Source organism: Polypterus senegalus, chromosome 4, assembly GCF_016835505.1.
Source record: "Polypterus senegalus isolate Bchr_013 chromosome 4, ASM1683550v1, whole genome shotgun sequence".
Lineage (NCBI taxonomy): Eukaryota > Metazoa > Chordata > Cladistia > Polypteriformes > Polypteridae > Polypterus > Polypterus senegalus.
In genome coordinates, this window is record NC_053157.1 from 243,047,244 (window position 1) to 243,069,406 (window position 22,163).

Here is a 22,163-nt window from a genome sequence, read left to right on the forward strand (position 1 = left end):
CAAGAACAGATGGTCCTAAAACAGAAATAATCTCTTTAAAAAGAGAAGGTGGGACAACATCAAAAGGAGAACCTGAGGGCTTCAATTTACCAACAATCTCATATAGACAAGATAGAGTCACCGGCTCAAACTGATAAAAAACAGCAGAGCAGGGGAGAACGGCTAAGGGGTCATAAACAGTGAGAGGTATATGAGCCCTAACATTATTCACCTTATCCACAAAAAAGTGCAAACATTTCTCACATGTCTCAAAAGAGGGTTCCATGCAGGTATTATATGTGTATATAGCTTTGGTCACTGAGTGCAAGGGAAAAATAATAAAATGTAGTCTATAACTTATTAAACAGTAAAACATTAATGTTTTAAGAAGTAAAGCTACATTGAGCACTACTGGAGTGGTTTGGGTAAACTACATTTTAAAGACGGTGTCTATAGCTCAGGGGGAGGAGTAAAAAAATTATAAGTGCTCACTTTGACTTAAGGCTGAAGCACAGTCAGCGTCTCAGAGGCCATCACAGCTATGCACGCGCCAGCTGCTCGAGTTTTGCAGGAAAGGAGACGCCACCTTTTGCATGCACATTCACATGATCAAAAGTCTCCGCGCTCTTTGGAAGTCATTCATATATATATAACTGATCAGCCATTGGCCTCGCTCACTGAGTGCAAGGGAAAAAAATAAAATGTAGTCTATAAGCTATTAAACAGTAAAACATTAACGTTTTAAGATGTAAAGATACACTGAGCACCAGTGGAGTAGTTTCGGGTAAGCTACATTTTAAAGCCGGTATAACATAACAGGTAAGTAGTACAAACAGCAGCTAAAATGTATATGGATCATCTCTCGGTAGTAAATCCCTTTTGAAAGGCGCTACACGACGGCTGTGGTATAGAAATTACATTTTCTATGTGAACGTCCAAATTTCTGCCTGTGGTAATGTGCCTTACCGGCATTACCAGCAATTAAAAGAAAATTCTTTTTGTGTCCTCTGCGGTGTTAAGAGAGAAAGGCTTTGGTTGGGGATAAAAGGAAAAAAGGTGTAAAGAAAGGAAACTTGCCTTTTCCTTTAATATAGTGTAGAGAGAGGTCTTTGCTGATGATATGAGCATCGCGGTGGGTTTCGTGTAGACTGGAGAGACGACCCTGCCATTAACTGTCCGGGATGGCACTGTCAGTCCTCCACTCCTGTGCGTATCTACATAATCCGACCTGATGACCTCATAATCGTATACATGTAAAAGAAAGTGCGAAGCGCCTTAATATTAGTTTGCCGTGGTCTAGAAGTGGGATCCCATTTGTACAGTTGTCTGGGCTATAGCTCATGGGAAGGGGGAAAAAATTAAAAGTGTTTACTTTCACTTAAGGCAGAAGCGCAGTCAGCATCTCAAAGGCCGGCACAGCTACGCACACGCGCCGACTGCCTGACTTTTGTAGTATTTTTGCAGTGCAGGAAACGACACGTTCACGTGAGCAAAACTCTCTGCGCTCTTTAAAGGTCTTGCTTTCTCTGCGCTCTGTGCTCATAGTCAGTTCACGTGAGCCGCTCGGAGTACATGCATCGAAGCTTCTGAGCTGTGCCTGTGCTATGTCGTGCGATCTTGCGATGTCCACGGCATTATTTAATGTTAGCTAAGACCCGGCACTTAAAAGTTTCTCTCTACAGCAAGTTTAACTCCGTTACAAAGTGATCCAAAGTCTCGTTTATACCTCGTGTCTTCTCATTAAACTTGTATCTCGCGAATAAAGTATTTGGCGTTTTTCTTCAGCGCTTTTTGGGGGCTCTTCCTTCTTTTCTGGGTACTGTGGTCGTAGTCAGTTCACGTGATTACGTGGGAGGCGTGATGATGTCACACGCAGCTTCGCCCCCCCACGGCCATCTGGCTAACGTCCATTACAGTATATGCAGAAAAATAGGTTCCAGTTATGACCATTACGCATAGAATTTCGAAATGAAACCTGCCCAACTTTTGTAAGTAAGCTGTAAGGAATGAGCCTGCCAAATTTCAGCCTTCTACCTACACGGGAAGTTGGAGAATTAGTGAGTGAGTGAGTGAGTGAGTGAGGGCTTTGCCTTTTATTAGTATAGATAACCTCATTATATCCATTATTGCCAATCACGAAAATTTCTGTTTTCTCTTTATTTAGTTTGAGAAAATTACTTCTCATCCATTCAGAAACACAAGTAACACATTGTGTCAGTGAATCAAGAGAGTCGGGGTTGTCATGCGCTATTAATAAGTACAGTTGTGTGTCATCAGCATAGCTGTGGTAGCTCACGTTATTCCCCGAGATAATCTGACCTAACGGAAGCATGTAAATTGAAAAGAGCAGCGGACCCAGGATAGAGCCTTGTGGACCACCATATAAAATATGTGTCTTTGAAGTATAATTACCACAATTTACAAAGAATATTCTACCTGCCAGGTAGGATTAAAACCAATTTAAGACCCTGCCAGAGAGGCCCACCCACTGACTAAGGTGATTTTCTAAGAATGTTGTGATCAATGGTATCAAATGTGGCACTCAGATCTCAGAGGATGAGAACAGATAAACTGCCTCTGTCTGCATTTACCTGCAAGTCATTTACTACTTTAACAAGTGCAGTTTCTGTGCTGCGATTTGTTCTAAAACCCGACTGAAACTTATCAAGAACAGCAGGTTTATTGAGGTGGTCATTTATCTGCATAATGGCTGCCTTCTCTAGAATTTAACTTTAGAAAGGCAGGTTAGAAATGGGTCTAAAATACTCAAAAGCAGAGGGGTCAAGATTATTTTTCTTGAGTAGGGTTTTAACTACAGCAGTCTTAAGACAGTCTGGGAAGACCCCCGTATCTAATGATGAGTTTACTATGTCAAAAATACTATCAATTAGCACGCCTAATACTTCTTTAAAAAAACTTGTTGGTTAAGCACGCAGGTGGAGGGTCTCATTTGAGAAATTATTTTATGTAAATCAGAATTTAATTTTATTAAAATTGAGTACTGGGGTTTAAGTGGCTCAGTATTAGGGAGATGTAGTATATTATTTCTAATATCATTCATTTTTTATGAAAAAATACAGCAAAAGCTTTATTTTGAGGCATTCCATTGAGTGACTTGGATTTAGCAGACGATCAATCGTAGAGAATAAGACTCTGGAATTACTAGTATCTATACTAATAAAAGGCAAAGCCCTCACTGACTCACTGACTGACTGACTCACTCACTCACTGACTCACTTATCACTAATTCTCCAAGTTTCCGTGTAGGTAGAGGGCTGAAATTTGGCAGGCTCATTCCTTACAGCTTACTTACAAAAGTTAAGCAGGTTTCATTTCGAAATTCTACACGTAACGGTCATAACGGTCGATAACGGTCGACAAAGTCCGCCATGTTGAACTTTCTTATTTATGGCCCCATCTTCACGAAATTTGGTAGGCGGCTTCCCTGCGCTAACCAAAACCGGTGTGCTTACTTATTTCGGTGGTATGACGCCATTGTCGTCCGCCATATTGAATTTTCCACACGTCACTAATTCTCCAACTTCCCGTGTAGGTAGAAGGCTGAAATTTGGCAGGCCCATTCCTTACAGCTTACTTACAAAAGTTAAGCAGGTTTCATTTCGAAATTCTACGCGTAACGGTCATAACGGTCAACAACGTCCGCCATATTGAACTTTCTTATTCATGGCCCCATCTTCACGAAATTTGGTAGGCGGCTTCCCTGCGCTAACCAAAACCGATGTACGTACTTATTTCGGTGGTATGACGCCATTGTCGGCCGCCATATTGAATTTTCCACACGTCACTAATTCTTCAACTGCCCGTGTAGGTAGAAGGCTGAAATTTGGCAGGCCCATTCCTTACAGCTTACTTACAAAAGTTAAGCAGGTTTTATTTCGAAATTCTACGCGTAATGGTCATAACGGTCAACAACGTCCACCATGTTGAACTTTCTTATTTATGGCCCCATCTTCTCGAAATTTGGTAGGTGGCTTCCCTCCACTAACTGAAACCAATGTACGTACTTATTTCGGTAGTATGATGCCACTGTCGGCCACCATATTGAACTTTTCAACAGTCTTTGTTACTTATGGGCCCATCTTCAAGAAATTCTATCGATCAAAGAACTGTCACTTACCGAGTGGTTTCCATGCCTGGAGATACCACCTACCTTTTCCATTCTCTTTGTTACATATTGCACGGCCATATCAGGCTCACTCTTGATATCCGGAGGAACATTGTGTCTTATGTATTGAATGACTGGGACAGGTTCAAGGTGTGGACTGATGACGGTACAGGAGATAATTATACTACACAGGAGCACTAGAAGAGTGAAATGCTTAGGCCCTTCACCTATGGTTCTGCATGTAAGTTGATGGCTGCCGCTGAATTGTTCGGTTGTCGCTTTCAAGTGTACCGAAATGGCCAAATATTTTACACCTTTGGACAACCGCCAATGCCTCTTAAACATCTTAGATTCACAGGTGACGATTTCAGTAGTGGACACTTTGATGTTTATGAATGTTTAAACTCTCAAAAGCTGGATGTGATTTTATCGATGAAACCGGTTGTGTGCTTACAACGCTTGACAGATGCCAAATGTCACTTCAACACAACAAATCCTGCAAATACTGTCGTAATTGAAACAAACCATGAAACTCAAACCGATTATGACAGATCCAAGCTGTGAGATTTGAGATAAGATTACTGTTCACATGGCCAACTGTACGTTAAATGCTCAAGAGTAAGCTCAGCGCACAGCTTGGTCATGTTACACCGGAGGGCCGAACTGACAACATGGTATACAAAGAGATCCTTAACAAATAATTATTGGCATATTGTCCCACAGTTTAAAAAGGTTTAATTTTCTTTCTTAATAAAAATTTGAATGCAGTATTCACCGCTGCGAAGCGCGGGTATTTTGCTAGTTGTCATTTATAATTCTAGAGAAATAGCAGCGCCTCTCAAGACGGACCGTGTTATTGTTTTCTGTTATTTTAACCTTCAGTATCTCATAGTGGATAGTTAGTTTAGTTTTTCTCTATTTACGCTCAGCTCTCCGGCATGTTCTCTTTAAATCAGACACTCTTTGGGTCTTCCATGGTATAACAGTACTATGATTTCGATGACAGAGATTTGAGGCTTCCTCAAAGCCTCCCGCTGTTGCGCAGCTTATTTTGCTCTGCCTTGCCTACTGAGAAACCTGACACCGGGTCATTTGCATACTAGCAGTGATTGGATGTTTAGCTGGGGGTAGGGTGAGTGGGGGATCTCTGCCGAGTGCTGTGTGAGACTGCGCACAAACAGGGAGAGCACGGAGGGAAAGAGCGAACAAGAAGTGAAACCTATCATCTCATCTGTGCCTTTTCCTGTGGATGTTTCAGCTACTATAGTAAATCTTGTCCATATTCAGTTTGTGGGTAAATTATTACTTTCTTTCTCAACTTCTAAAAGTTTGATTTAAGGGGGCAGGACGTTTGTTTAAGAGGGCACTGCCCCCTCTTGCCCCAGCGTAGAGCCGGCCCCAGCGCACACGCTTTTTGATATTTCCTAAAGTCCAAAGTGCCTCTATTTGTTCATTAAAATATTTTGACAGTGTATTTTAATCAGAATTATTGTAAACATATTACCCATATTAATTTCCATTTAAATATGTAAAGTTTGATGAGAATAAATAAAAGAGTAACAACACATATACTAGTTACTGTATGTTGCATTGTTTGTAAATAAAAAAACTCGTCGTTTATCTGAAATGTCCTCCTTTGTATTTTTACGTTTGACACTGGAATGCTTAAGTGTACAGTCGATTTATTGCACTTCTGAAGGTGTACATTGTCAGTATTCTCCATTGCATTTGACCCCAAGTGTAAGTGAGGAGCGGCAGACGAACTCACGTAACGGGAGACAAGGCACCTCCTCACCCTGATGCCATGAGGGCTCTTCTCATAAATATGACCATCTTGAGCTTTTTCTCATTCCTTCAATATTCTGTTATTATTATTATTATTATTATTATTATTATTATTATTATTATTATTATTATTATTATTATTATTGGACTACACGTAGAGAGGAAATGTGTGTCTTATTTTATGTGTATAACAGGAAGGTCGGTGAAGCCTTGAATGAAACTCAGTGTTGATGCTTTGGGTAACACGACAGGTGAGGAGCAGGGAACGTTAAACGTGTCAGTGACTGCGGGGGATTGTGGGACTGAAGATGGTTTAAGAAAACAGAAACGACAAAAGCTTAGTCTTTCAAGAATTCTATTTCCATCAATTTTTCACTTCGGAAGATTACTTATTTACCCCCCTTTTAAAAGAAGCATTCACAAGGAAAGAACATTGCTGTCAGAATCTTATGTTTTTTTGAAAGTTTGGCTCCAGATGTGCTTATCCAGCTACTCCTTCTTGTCAGTACTTTAGTGATCTTTAAATTGCAGGCGACGCTGTCGATTGCACGGATTCTGTTTTAAAGACAGTTGTGATTAGTTATGCAGAGCTCGCTTTTCCTCACATTGCTTTTTGGAAATCAATAATACAAATCAGCTACAGATCTGGGAATCACTGAATAGTAAGAACGTTTAATGAGGAATGCCGTGCGATTATACAAGTCGGCTTTGGTGAAGCTTTTCTTAGCCTCTATGATATGATCGACATTGGGTATTAGAGGCACTGGATTGTTATAATACATGCTGCCTTACGCAAAATATGCTTATTAATTTGTTACATATTCTAGGTGCACATGCACGATTCTACATCAAGGAACGATGTGCCTCATGTGAATCGTTCATAATGTCCGCTAAACGTATTTGTTATCTTACAAACAAGTACGACATAACTCTTTTTAAAAAGTCCTTTTGTTAGAATTGGGCAGGGACCATACGCGAGCCCCAACTAGGATTTATATTCGCGTCTGCACATCTTACAAATGCAGCAGGGCCAACTGCTTTTACGCTGAGCCAAAGCCGTTCAGCAGATGAGGGGGCTGACAGCGCAGATATCAATGACGTCACGACGCTAGCGTGCCTCAAAATCACGTGACAGGCGCACTTCAAACAAGCATCATAGCGGCTCTTCGAAAGCTCGACACGTCAGTATCCTTCAGCACATCACTAGTTTGCTCTTATGAGACCCTCGCGCTCCGACTTCTTCACGACCATAGGATCAAGTAAAGGTGCGGATGGTGAGACAAAGTCGAACGTGGCGATCGCGTACGGGTGGGAATGCCAGCAGTGAGGAAGATCGCGACATGCAGAGAGGCTTTAACTTTGAGGAGGTGCCTGACGCCGCTTGGTTCGCTTTTAAGTGTTGGGGATTGGGCGCTACGTGGAGGATGAGGAGGCGACGGCGGCACCGCAAATCGCACCTCCAGGAGTTTACTGTGGATGGCGGGGGTCGCGCACTTTGTTTTGCTACTGCTACGTTACTTTATTTTCCGATCGGCGTCCCGTGAAATGTGATGCTACATCTGACTTGGCGGAGGCGTGTTCAGTCGGGATTGCTTGTGCTCTCTTCGCGCTCGTGCACTTTTCCAATACTTTCCACTTGCAGAGCCACAGCTATGGCCCATACGTCACCGCAATTGTAGACCCGCAGTTACAGACCCGGAAGTGGCGTCTCCGTCGTTTCAGGACAAACATCATAAAATCACTTTTGCAAGGTTTCGGCAGGTCTCGTCAAAGCCAGGAAAGTAACGTCGTGTCTGAGACCCGTTTGGAAACCAAATAATGCGAATCATTGTGAAGTTCAGAGGGTTTCTGCCATCACGTCGTGTCATGTATCAAACTAAACAAAACGGATCGTTTCTGTGAAATACATCATTAACATTTACGTTGTGTTCGGGTCTGTGGGAACCATTTAACATGTCGACAAAATGAAAATCATCCAGATCTGTGTTCATTGAAAAAAAAAGTTTTTCGTTTACATTCATGAAATGAAGTATACAATTTAATTATAATGTTTACACCACGTTTCAGTTTAGTAAAAAGTTAATAATAAAAGTAATTACGTTTTTTAAAATGTACTATGCATGTGCGCAATATTGTTTGTAAACCAATTTAGAATAAACATTTAAGTCAATCTAATATTTTTAAACATATATGTGAAGAAAACGACAATACATATTCTGTGCTGAATTATGCAACGTATTAATTGCCTTATATAGAACTGCTCAAGTTTTTGTCACTTATTATTATAAACAATGGGCCATCAAAAGGAAAAAAAAAATCTATTAATAAGAACACCATTTATTTATGTAGCACTCTTCCTATGCCCAAAATTCAAAAAGAACAACAGGACCGATATAACATTGGCTACAAATAATATCTTCACTAAATAAAGATAAATACAGGATACACAAAACATTCAAATAGAATAAGAGACAATAATGCAGACTAAAATACAACATCTAATACACAAAAAAATCTTGAACAAATAACATGAATTGTGATCAAAATTCAAACCCCGAGTACCTGGACAGACAGAGGGGGTAAACTGAAAGAAGGGGCCGACTGTCAGGTCTGTTTAATGTCCTCCTAAACTAATGAATGGAGTCAGCTGATGTCATTAATTTCAGGAGGTCAGTCCACAGTCAGGGCGCTATATACAGCTGAAAGCCATGCTGTCACCCACAGAGTGCAGGTTAGTGAGGGGCACAGAATGAGAGGACCTTAGTGGGCAGGATTTGATATTCAGTCCTGTAAGACACAGGGAATATGTGCTCCTCTGACACACTCCTAGTGGTGCCTAATAGGGCGGGTGGTCTGTCCACGGCCAAACACCGGCTGATATGAGCTGTACCCATAAATATTGTGCATGGTATTCTTTACCATTAGTGCCCCGTGGTGCTAATCTGGCACTAACCAGTCACATCCAGTATTCTTTATCACTTTCTGTATAATTTCTGTCAGTGTCTGATTGTGTCTCTCAGGTAGTCCATTACCCCAGGGACTGTAATGCTGCGGTGGTCTTTGTTTCAATGTTAACATTCTCTGCCATCTCTCTAATTCCCCACCATTATCACTAAGTAGTTTCTGAGGAGCTTCATGTCCACTTGTTTGTGAAGGAATGAACAAATTGTTTCACAATTTCTGATGGTCTCTGTCTTTACAACACATCCTGCACTGAAACGTGTGAAGGTGTCAATGATGTGAAGACCCCGTCCTCTTGTTTGATGTTTATATTTTTCTATAGCTGCAGTTTCTTTGTATTCACAGGCTAGCGGCAAACGAACAGCTGCTCTGAGTTTGGTTTTGCTGTATTTCAGGCGAGTCTCACAATTCTCAACAATTTATTTAAGTAAGGAAGCCCACTCTGCCTCTTTGAATCCTGAGCAGTGAAGCAGTTTGTGTAATCAGTCCAGTGAAGGAGGTCCACATTGTAGGTGAAGTTTAACAAAGCCTTTTGCTTCTCTCCTGTACTCCTGTTTTCTGAGACTCTTAGAATCTCACGTTCACAACAATGTTCATCATTTTTATTTCTTTATCTGAGATGTTTACACAGTAATGAGCAGAGCTGGTTAATTCAAGAATCACTGGCTGATTAAACATCACTGCTTTGTCATTTTCATTATCTAAAAGTTTCCCTGTCCTTTTAAGGATGTTTTACTGACAACATTGGCATTTCAGCTGGCACCACTTCTGTTTTAGTGCCACATCGTGTCTCTCCAAACTTTACAGGAATTTTCACTCGTTTGGTGGAATGCACAACTTCACCACCTCCAAATATGAAAGCTGTGCTGCTGGAAATGTTTGAGTTCCTCAGCTTTGTGACTTCATTCTGGTCCAGCTGACTAATGTCGTTGTCTAAGCATTTCTCTCCATAGGCTGTGAGTGTGTGTCAGTCTCATTACCTCTGACTTGGAAATTAAGGCGTCCGGCAGTTACTAATACTGGAGTATTATTTTTCAGGCCTTCTTTCGTTGTTGTGATGTCACAAGGCACTTGTCTTTTTTTGAATCCTTAAATTTTTCAAGGTGTCTGTTTTCAGCATGCAGAGTAAGGATCTCTTTTAGCTCCAACGTTGATTATCACCTTAGAATGCAAGCTGCTCATGTGATGGCTGCTGCCTTGGATGAAATGACTACTGGCAAGACTCAGATTATTTTATTTTCACATCCTCACTGTGATTGACTGCTTAACTATGTAATGTGAAGGACTCTGGATGACAATGCCAGCATAGCGATCTGTGCCGCCGCCACCACCACCCGATCAAAGCACTGCAATGTCCCTACATTGATGGATTAAAGGCCAGAAGTCCATATGACCGTCATCATCAAGTTCTTCCATGTCAAGCCTGAATACCATGAGGACTGACTGAGGTCATTGATGTTAGGTAGAATGTCTAGAAGGGGCTGGGTGGTCTCGTGGCCTCTGAACCCCCTGCAGAATTTTTTTTTTCTCCAGACGTCTGGGTTTTTTTTTTTTTCTGTCCTCCATGGCCATTGGACATTACTTTTATTCTATGTTAATTAGTATTGCCTTTTATTTATTTTTTAATATATTTTGTCTTTTTTCTCTTTCTTCACCCTTTAAAGCACTTTAAGTGACAATTTGTATAAAAATGTTTTATAGAAATAAATGTTATTGTTGTTGTGTAAGTAGAATCAATTACTGCTAATCCTAAAGATTTGACCAAAATACTAAATATTTCTGAGTTTGATTCCTTTGTAAATGACGTCATGTTTCATTCTTTACAGTCCTCTGTATTCCAGTCTCCTCTGTTATTGTCACCTGTTTTTATTTTTGTGCAGTCTTTAGCCCAGTGCTCTGACGATACATATTTTTCTAACAGATTATTGACTGGCAATTGTGACTTTTGGCTGCGTTATGAATGCCACCTGTTGTGTTGTTTCTGACTGGTGAAATATGCAGTTTCATGTGTGACAGTATTGCCCATTGTTAACAGACTTGACTTCATCCATCCATCCATCCATCCTCTTCCGCTTATCCGAGATCGGGTCGTGGGGGCAGCAGCTTGAGCAGAGATGTTCAAACTACCCTCTCCCAGCCACTTCTTCTAGCTCTTCTGGGGGAATACCGAGGCGTTGCCAGGCCAGCCGGGACATAGTCACTTCAGCGTGCCCTGGGTCTTCCCCGGGGCCTCCTCCCGGTTAGACATGCCCAGAAGGCATCACCAGGGAGGTGTCCAGGAAGCATCCTGATCAGATGCCTAAACCACCTCATCTGTCTCCTGCCGATGCGGAGAGACTTGACTTTACTACAACAATTGTCATTCTGCCAATTCCTTTGAAGCAAAAGTAAGTGCTATCCCTGCTGTTAATGCCAGCTACCTTTAGTTTGTATCTAAACACACCGTGTCCAGCAGCTTAAAAGCTCACACAGCATCAGGGACAGCCAGGAGCACATATATAAGATAAAGAATATAACAATTTAACAGAATGAAGCTCCCAATGTGCAGTTCAAGTCCAGTGAGGATATCCAGCAAAGCCCTAAATATGACTGCTTTAATAGACCTGCCATTGCTGTGTCCAAACATGATTGTGCCGTGTAGATAAAGTGTTGTGATGTCTCCATGTTGGCACTGAAATGTATGCAAATCCCCTTTAATGAAGGTCTGCAGTGCACTTTGATCACATCTGAATTGTTTGATTTGTAATTTTAAACTGTGAGGCAGAGGAGGAAATCAAGAAAAATGTGTCTTTGAATCAAACCTTATAGAGGGCACTGTGACCCTGAAGTGTGCTCATTATTTTTACTTACTTTATAAAGTTAATTCTACACTTTTATTTTCACAGGCTTTCCCATTTCTCTTGGCCATACACTGAGGTGTCTAATGGCCTCCAGCTCAGGGCTGTCCATGTGAGAAGTGAATCTGAGAAGAGAAGGGCAGACACTTAAAGAGAGATAAGAGTTTCCCACAGAGCATGGCCTCTGCCAAAGAAGATCTTGTGTATGAAAGAACGGTGGACATTAAAGAAGAGGACTGTGAGCGGCTCACACCAGAGGAAGTGTGTATGAAGCTGGAGGATCACGAAGAAATAATTTCAGTTTTTAAAGAGGAGGAGGAGTACAAGGGGGTGACTGCTGCCATTAAAGCTGAGGATTTGAATGATTTCTCTGTTGGTCTTGAACTTCAAAAGCATGAAACTGAAGATATTTTCAAGAAAGATGCCTGTGAAGAATCTCCATCCAGTTTAAAGCCCTGGTCCACTAATACGGGACGACTGGCTACGCAGGAGAATTCTGCAGAGCTGAAAACAGAGTTATCAGAGTCTGAAGAGAAAATCACCGAGGGAAATGAGAGAGAAGGAGAAGAGTCACCTGGGAGTGTTGGAATAAGTGAGTAATGTGATTAAATATAAAAGAAAGAGAGCATTTATAAATTCTCATGGTGGGTGCTTTGATGTTTCTAGAAGATTGAAATGAGAGTGGAAAACACGTTTAATTGAATTTTGATCAAAAAAAAAAAAAAAAACTTGAGTGAATAAGGAAAAGTTTAAAGTGTTAAACGCATGACTTGAACATCATGAAGCTTTGACTGAAGCTGTTTCGTATGTTAGGCCAACAGCACATTTTGTTCAATGAGAACATTTAAAGTCATATTTTGTGAAAGACATGTATATTTTTTAAGTTGTGTGGTAGTTAAGGCAGAAATGTCCAAAAATAGAAATATATTAGAATAAAATCCTCACCCCTGTGCACTAAATAAGAGTGAATTTACTCAAGGCAGTACACACCTAATATGTGCCTCATCCTTTTTTTTTTTGTAATCATTCCATACAAATAGATCAATTTTTACAAAAAATAAGATTGAAAACAAATCAACCCCCACCCCTGAGAAAGAGAGCATGGCCAACTGAGTAAAACTTAAAGGTAGTAAAAATACATAAATTGATGAGTTGAATAGGTGGATAAAGATAAATAGAGAAGAAAAAGAAATGGGAAGAGAATCTACTTCCTCAGTGCTTAAAATGCTTTTTCTAAAATGTTATTGATTAGATCCTGCCAAATTTTTAAAAAGTTCTGCACGGATCCTCTAACTGAGAATTAGATTTATTCCAATTTCAAATAATTTAAAACATCAGTTACCCACTGACTTAAAAGAGGAGAGTTAGGATTCTTCCAGTTTAGCAAAATAAGTCTGTGCGCCAATAGTGTAGTGAATGCAATCACAGTTTGTTTGTCCTTCTCCACTTTTAACCCCTCTGTGAGCTCACCAAACACAGCTGTTAATGGGATAGGATGGATTGTGACACCAAGGCTGTCTGAAAGGTACTTAAAATTTTGGTCCATAATGATGTTAATTTGGTGCAGGCCTAAAACATGTGATCCAGCGAGGTTGGGACTTGATTGCAGCGTTCGCAGGTTGAATCTCGCCCTGGAAACATTTTGGACAGTTTTAAGTGAGACAGATATGCTTGATATATAATTTTGAGTTGAATAATTGTATGCTTTGCGCATATTGAGCTCGAGTGAATTCTCTGCATTTCTACCTTCCACTCCTTTTCTGATATGTTGAGTGAGAGATCCTTTTTCCCAATTTCCTCTTGGATCTTTGAAAGGGAGGGACTGTAAAATAATTGTATATATTCCAGCAATGCTGTCTGAGTCCTCCAAACTGAGCAATATTTTTTGCAGCATAGAGGAAGGTGGGAGATGAGAAAATCTGGCAGGTTCTGCTTAACAAAGTTTCTAATTTGAAGATAGTGAAAGAAATGTGTTGGTGGAAAGTTTAATTTGGAATGTAATTGTTCATAGGATGCAAAGACGTTGTCTATATAAAGATCTCTAAGCAATTTAATCTCAAATGTTTTCCAGATATTACAAACTGCATATTTTTGCGAGGGTTGAAAAAGGTGGTTCTCATGCAGAGGTGCCACAGATAAAAGATTCTCCATCTTTTAAAATGCTTCCTACATTGGTTCCATATTCTGAGTGAGTGAAGCACAATTGGGTTGTTAGTATATTTACGATAAGTTACATTTATTGGGGCACAAAGTAGGGAATATTAAAAAGTACTGCAGGATTTTATTTCTATTGCGGACCAAGCCTGTTTATGTTCATGTATTTGTGTCCATGTCCAGGTTTTTATAGCTTGTATGTTTGTTGCCCGGTAATGGAACTGAAATTTGGGTAGAGCCGTGCCACCTTCTGATTTAGGTCTTTGTAGGGTCGCTCTTTTCATACGTGGATGTTTTGAGTTCCAAATAAATTATGTTATGGTTGAATCTAATTTCTTAATAAATGATTTTTTAATGTAAATTGGAATGTTTTGGAAATACAAAGAGAAGCTTACGAAGGATATTTATTTTAGTAATGTAAATTCTTCCGGCTAAAGACGGCAAAATTTTGTTGAAGAGGTTTATGTTTACTTGTGATGTTTACCCCTAGATATTTAAACTTATCTGCAATGATAAAAGGGAAGGTGTCCAATCTTATATTGTATGCTTGAGAATTCACTTGAAAGATCACACTTTTATTCAAATTAATTCTGAGACCAGAGATCGTTTGAAATTCTGTAAGTGCTGATAAGACTACAGGCACAGAATTTTGTGGGTCTGATATATACAATACCATATCATCTGCATATAGAGAAATTTTCTGTTCAAGTCCTTCTCTGATAACCCCTTTATCTGATAAGCATTTCCACAGTGAACTGCCAGTGGCTCAATGGCGATTGCAAAAAGCAGTGGTGACGAGGGGCATCCTTGTCTGGTACCACATTCTAGTTTAAAGTAGTCTGAATTAATGTTGTTAATATAAACTAAAGCTTCTGGATTAGTATACATTAGTATGATCCATGCACAAATGTTCGGGCCAAACCCTAACTTCTCTAACATAGTGAAAAGGTAGTTTCATTCAATTATGTCAAATGCTTTTTCTGCATCCAACGATAATATTATCTCTGGGGTGTTTGACTTTGCTGCTGAATATATTACACTAGCAAAATACCCGCGCTTCGCAGCAGCGAAGTACTGCCTTAAAATTTTTATTAAGAAGAAAATGAAACCTTTTTAAACTTAAGGAAAATATACCAATAATTATTTGTTAAGGATCCCTTTGTATACCACATTGTCATTTTGGCCCTCCGGTTGTAATATGACCAAGCTGTGCGCTGAGCCTACTCTTGAGCATGCAACGTACAGTTGGCCATGTGAACAGTAATCTTGTTTCAAATCTCACAGCTTGGATTGCTGCTGTCATAATCAGTTTGAGTTTCATGGTTTGTTTCAATTACGTTAGTATTTGCAGGATTTGTGATGAAGCGACATTCAGCATCTGTCAAGCGTTGTAAGCATACAACCGGTTTCATCGATAACTTCACATCCAGCTTTTGAGAGTTTAAACATTCATAGACATCAAAGTGTCCACTACTCAAATCGTCACCTGTGACTTTAAGATGTGTAGGAGGCATTGGCGGTTGTTCAAAGGTGTAAAATATTTGGCCATTTCAGTACACTTGAAAGTGACAAACTAACAATTCAGCGGCAGCCATCAACTCACATGCAAAACCATAGGTGAAAGGCTTAAGCATTTCACTCTTATAGTTCTCCTGCGTAGTATAATTATGTCCTGTACCGTCATCAGTCCACACCTTGAACCTGTCCCAGTCATTCAATACATAAGACACAATGTTCCTCCGGATATCAAGAGTGAGCCTGATATGGCCGTGCAATATGTAACAAAGAGAATGGAAAAGGCAGACGGCATCTCCGGGCATGGAAACCACTTGGTAAGTGACAGTTTTTTGATCGATGGTGATCACCTCGATAGACATGTTAATGGGGGTACGGTTGGAACGATAAAGGAAATGGGTACCTGAACAATGTAAAGTAAGTCTAAAATACCTACACAATAACTATAATTATAATAATTGAACAATAAAACAGCGGAGAAGCCGTGAATTAAATAAAAAGGCTGTAGTTGGAATGGGGGACCCAATGCCGCCTCACACGGTGACCGAGCTGCACGCTATGGACGTATATATGTACGTAAGTAGGATTCAATTAGTGTTGGGAACCCGCGCACCAAATTTCTTGAAGATGGGCCCATAAGTAACAAAGACCGTTGAAAAGTTCAATATGGCGACGACAGTGGCATCATACCACTGAAATAAGTACGTACATTGGTTTCGGTTAGCGCATGGAGGCCACCTACCAAATTTTGTGAAGATGGGACCATAAATAAAAAAGTTCAACATGGCGGACGTTGTCGACCGTTATGACCATTATGTGTAGAATTTCGAAATGAAATCTGCTTAACTGTTGTAAGTAAGCTGTAAGGAATGAGCCTGCCAAATTTCAGCCTTCTACCTACACGGTAAGTTGGAGAATTAGTGATGAATGAGTGAGTCAGTCAGTGAGGGCTTTACCTTTTATTAGTATAGACTAGCAAAATACCAACGCTTCGCAGCGGAGAAGTATTGTGTTAAAGAAGTAATGAAAAAGAAAAGGAAACATTTTAATAATAACGTAACATGATTGACAATGTAATTGTGTTGTCATTGTCATGGGTGTTGCTGGCATATATATATCTATATATATATATATATATATATATATATTTATGGACTCGATTAAAAAATTAATCTAATTAATTAGAGGCTGTTAATTAATTAATTAATCTTCATTAATCGAATGTAAGCACACATGAAAATTTGCCCCAAATCGCAAATGTTGTTTTTTATTTAAAAGGGTTTTAGTGAGCAACAAAATCAAATAATAGACATGGACAGGAATATTGTAAACTCAAGCTGTTTTCATTTCTGAAAAAAAAATGCATTTCATTTCTGAACAGAAACAAAAATAGGATCCCTGGCTAAAATTGGGCAGACTTTAAAAAAAAAAGAGGTACTTTAAGTACATTTTCAGAATGGTATTGTCTTTAAATAATAATAACCAAAATGTCAACATTAAAGTGCAGTTTTTCTTCTTTAAAAAATAAGGCAGAAACATAAAAGGTAATTTGACCAGCCTCACCTTTAAACTGTGAGTAACCTTAGCCAAAATTATTTTGTACATTAGGCTAAAACAGTGTGATCATGGAACATTTCGTAATTAGATGTAATTAGAATTACTAACGGTCATGGAAGTCCAATGATCCCCAGTAAGAGCCACAAAGTCCGCTTCCTGTAATGCATCTAATTTTGCTTGCTTTTCAATGTCATAAAGCTGTTAAATTTTACTTGAAATACGCTAACTGTAGCACATTTTCTAACCCCTTATCTTCCACCACTGTTAGTGGTCTACAGTACAAAGCAATGTATTTTGCGTGAGAATTTGTAAGTTTGACCTATATTAACGTACTAATTTTGGTCCTGAAGCCAGTCATTTCATGAGGTTTGGGCTGCCGACACCTTTTGTTGGTATTTGAACCCATACTGCTAGTGCTAACAGCATACACAGTTTCTGTGCTCGCTGTAACATGTTTTGCATTTAGATGGAACCGTAAGGTTGAAGTGCCTCGGTGGTATGCAAACTCATTTTTGCACAGTTTGCACCAAACCACGCTTTTATCAAGGCTTTCGTCGAGCAGTCTTTTGAAATGAAATTTGCCTCCGATCAGTGCTAGCAGCGTGCTTTCTTCTGACTCTTACATTTTTGTAGCTCTGATGTGTGCATCAATGTAATCGGTGTACCAGGAAATCATGCATTGACAAAAGTTACCCTTTGCTTGGAATGCAAAGTGTGATTAAATTCATTTTTTTTTTTTAACATGTTATGGGGTACATGCATCGAAGCTTCTCAGCTGTGCTTGTGCTAAGAAAAGGAAACATTTTAAAAATAACGTAACATGATTGTCAATGTCTTGTGACCGTTATGAGTGTTGCTGTCATCAAGGATTTGATTATCATTATTTCTTTCTATCAGGTTCGTATTTGGAGGACGTGTTGTGTTCAAGTTTATTCCATGTTTGTCAACCGTTGTAAAGATAACGGGTTTCATTCATCGAAATGTTTACCACCCAAATCGGAACTTGTGAATGTGAGATGTTGTTTCCCGCAGAGGCATTAGCTCTCTTGGAAATGTGTTCTTTTAATATTGTGGCTTATTAAATAATTAAACAATATCATAATATACCATAAAAGGCGATATCCCTCCCATAGTGATTACGGCGGTACAAGAATCACATGAGACAAAATATCTTTTAGCTTACATTTACTGGACGTTTTACGAGTTACAGACGGGGAGGCATATGGGCAGACTTTATCCAGGTGGGAATCTGGATCAACACAGTCAGCCATTTTCTCCGTCCCTACGCTGGGAGGTTTTTCGACAACTCTTTGTGTCGACGCAGCCTCGAAGGGTCTGGCCACTGTCCAGACCTTTTATATGGTTCTTGCTTCATTTGCTGGTCTTCTCCGTCTCCAAACAAGAGCTGAATTCCTCTCCCACAAAATACAGAAATATCATAGTGCTTACATGTCGATTCTCATTCTCCCAAGAAGGAAAGAAGGTTTGTGCTGATAGAGGACAGAAATACCCTAACCTGTGTTTAAGCTGACTATACAAGCCTCCAGTTGTCTTTGGCTATCTAATCCAATGCTTGGTCAGCAATTCTAACTGCTGAGCCCGTGTGTGCCACAGTTAACATGCACATGTGAATAAAACTCATAACAGTACTGTCCAGATACAGTGACATAAAGAAAAATGTAGTATTACAGATGTTCAACAGGCATTCCCGTAGTAAGTTGTGGAAATTGCCTGTGAATATTTAGCGGTAGCGTGTGTATGAACTTAATTTAATCTTTTCCAGTCCTGCAAAGTCAGTTGACGCGAGCCGCTCGGAGTACATGCATCGAAGCTTCTCAGCTGTGCTTGTGCGATCTCACGATGTCCTCAACTTTATTTAATGTTAGCAAAGACCCGGCACTTCAAAGTTTCTTGCTACTGCAATTTTAACTCCGCAACAAAGTGATCCAAAGTCTCGTGTCTTCTCATTAAACTTGTATCTTGCAAATACCATACTCGTCGTAGGCATGACAAACGGCAGCGGGAGTGTGTCTATAAACTTAATTTGAACTTACGGTTCACACCATGCTTTGTTTCCGCAGTTGTGTAATTCGGTTTTTGTTCAGCACTCTTTGGAACTGTTGCTTTTTGTCTGTGCATTGCGTCAGTTCACGTGAGCCGCTCTGTGTACATGCATTGAAGGTTCCCAGCTGTGCTGGTGCCACCTCGTGCGATGTCCACGGCTATATTTAATGTTAGCTAAGACCCGGCACTTAAAAGTTTCTCTCGCAGTTTCGCTGAGTTTGTGCCAAACACCACCCTGACCATCTCATCTTCGTCTGCATAAGCACAGTCCTTCATCCGTGAATATTTAGCGGCAGTGTTTCTATTGGATTGCCGCTGACGGACAGCCTTATATGGGCAGGCACTAAATTACATGGGAGGCGTAACTCCGCCTCCCACGGCCAGCGAGCAGACGTCGATTTTAGTTTATGGATGAAAAAATAGGTTCCAGTTATGACCATTACACGTAGAATTTCGAAATGAAAACTGCCCAACTTTTGTAAGTAAGCTGTAAGGAATGAGCCTGCCAAATTTCAGCCTTCTACCTACACGGGAAGTTGGAAAATTAGTGATGAGTCAGTCAGTCATTCAGTGGGTGAGTGAGTGAGTGAGTGAGTCAGTAAGGGCTTTGCCTTTTATTAGTATAAATTAAACAGGCGTCGAAGATTGGAAGCTAAGTGTTGGCCTTCAATAAATTCAGTTTTTGATCTTGTGATATTACCAAAGGCAGCACTTTCTCCATTCTCCTAGCTAGGACTTTGGAGAGCATCTTCACATCATTATTCAGAAGTGAAAGTGGTCTTGGTCTCATCCGTTTCGAGAGATGGACGTCTAACGCGGAGATCCATTAGCAGCGGTGTAATTTTTTATATTATTTCCTTATTATCCTGAGATATTCTGTATTTATCCAACCCGAGGATTTTACTACAGTATATGCAAGTGTATATAAACATGGGCGGCAAGAAAGGGGCTCAGAAAGACATGGAAAAGAAAACTAAAGCCACATCCAAGCCTAGATCGACAAGTTCAAACTCAAGGTACAGCCTTTCAGAGACTGACCTGGAACAGATGGGCGAAAGTCCAGACTCCTCAGGACCACAGTCCGTTGCATCATCTCCAGTTGAGAGCAAAATAGGGAGCGAATGTTCAAGTAATTCAGGTCACGATAGCTCGCTGATTAGAGAAGATCATTTGAAACTGGAAAATGCCTTGAAGTCCTTTGATTGTCTCTAGCTTCTGTAAATGATGCTAATAAGAGGGGAGCTAGCTGAGTGGAGAATTTATTATAAAATTCTACAGGGTAGCCATCAGGGCCTGCTGCTTTACTGCTTTAAAGTTAATTTATAGCATCTAGTAATTCTGATGGCATCAGAGGTTTATCCAGTTCCTCTGCACTAAAAGTATCAATTTGTGGTATCTGTAATGTATCCAGAAATGCATTAGATTGTGTGTTGTCTTCTTTAAACTCAGTAGAAAATAAGGATTTATAGTAGTCTCTAAATGTGTGCATTATATTTTTATGGTCAATGATTTTATCCCCGTTCGTGTTGGTGATTGCTGGGATTGCATTGCAAACTTCTTGCTTGTGGATTTGTTGAGCTAAGAGCTTATTAGCTTTCTCTCCATGTTCATAGTAATGATGTCTTGATTTAAAAATGAGTGGTTCCGTTTCTTTGGATGTTAAGAAGTTGAGCTCTGAATGCAGATCCTGCCTTTTCCTATGAAGAGCCTTGCTTGGACACCTGGCATGTTCTTCATCAATTCTAGTAATTTCGCTGGTTAGCTTTGATACCTTCTTGGTTTTTGATTTATTTCTGTGGGAAAGATATGAAATAATCTGTCCTTTTACGAAAGCCTTTAGAGTTCCCCAGAGTATTCCTGCAGAGACCTCTGAGAATGTACTTGTCTCTTGGAGGAAACTGATTTGTTTGTATATAAATTCTGTAAAGTCCTCGTCTGCTAATAGAAGTGGGCTAAGACACCATCTGTGAGATGAGTGTGTGGGGCATAATAATTTTAGCTCCAAGATCAGAGGGGCATGGTCGGAAATAACAATAGCGTTGTACTTGCAAGATTTAATCGTAGGCAAGAAATTATTATCTATAAAGAAATAATCAATTCTTGAGTAGCAATGATGCACTGGTGAGTAGAAAGAATATGTTCTTAAGTTTGGGTTTAGAAATCTCCAGGGGTCTGATAAGTTGTGATCAGTTAAAAACTGTGATTGTCTTTGCAGTGTTAGATGTCATCCCCCCTGTGACAGGAGTCCTATTTAAGAGTGGATTTAAAAGACAATTAAAGTCCCCAGCCATTATAATTTTATGAGTGTTCACATTGGGAATGGATGCAAATACATTTTGTATGAATTCCTTATCATTGACATTGGGTGCATAAACATTTATCAAAATTATTTTATAGTTCTACAAGTTACCCGTGACCATCACATATCCCCCTTCAGGATCCAATACTACATCTGATGCTACAAATAAGACTGTTCTATGTATGAGAATTCCCACGCCTCTAGTTTTCTTTGTAAAGCTGGAATGGAACATTTGGCCAGTCCAGTCTTTTTGCAGCCAGAAGTGATCCTTGCTTATTAAGTGGGTCTCCTGTAAAAATAGTATTTTAGCGTTTAAACCTGTTAGATGAGAGAGTACTTTCTTTCTCTTTAATTCGTGATTCAGGCCTTTAACATTCCAGCTCACAAAGTTAACTGTCCTATCATGGAGGCATTGATTCTGAATTTTTGATGTCATTTTGTAGTCTTAACTGGAAATGAAACAGCTTTAACCTTAATTTCCAATTTTCCCACGAGTTATTGCCATGCAGCGTTGTTGTTACGTTGGAAGTTATAATTATAAGGATTTAAAGCATAGATTAGATTTAGCCTGCTCTCTTTCTCTCTCTCTCCCCGTTATCCCCCAATTTTGCCTCCCCACGTGAGGCTGGACATACCTAGAGACAGAGCACATCCAAAACAAACCAAGCCCCCCAGCTACGGCGTTTGAGGATTAAAAAGTAGAGATATCTATTGACGATAAAGTCTATATACTATAAGCATAAATAATAATCTTCAACAAGCTTGAAATATTAAGAAACTAGCAAAATACCCACGTTTCACTGCGGAGAAGTAGTGTGTTAAAGAAGTTATGAAAAAGAAAAGGAAACATTTTAAAAATAACATAACCTGATTATCAATGTAATTG

General features: G+C 39.8%; 1 protein-coding gene across 1 annotated transcript in view; it reads left to right on the plus strand.

Moving 5' to 3' along the window:
- The first annotated feature begins 11,176 nt into the window (after positions 1 to 11,176).
- LOC120528967 (tripartite motif-containing protein 16-like) overlaps positions 11,177 to 22,163 on the plus strand; it is a 55,565-nt gene continuing 44,578 nt past the window's right edge. The window contains exons 1-2 of the mRNA XM_039753036.1: positions 11,177 to 11,238; positions 11,737 to 12,280. Of these exons, the coding sequence (XP_039608970.1) occupies positions 11,866 to 12,280 (415 nt within the window). The 5' untranslated portion in view covers positions 11,177 to 11,238; positions 11,737 to 11,865. The remainder of the gene's footprint in view (positions 11,239 to 11,736; positions 12,281 to 22,163) is intronic.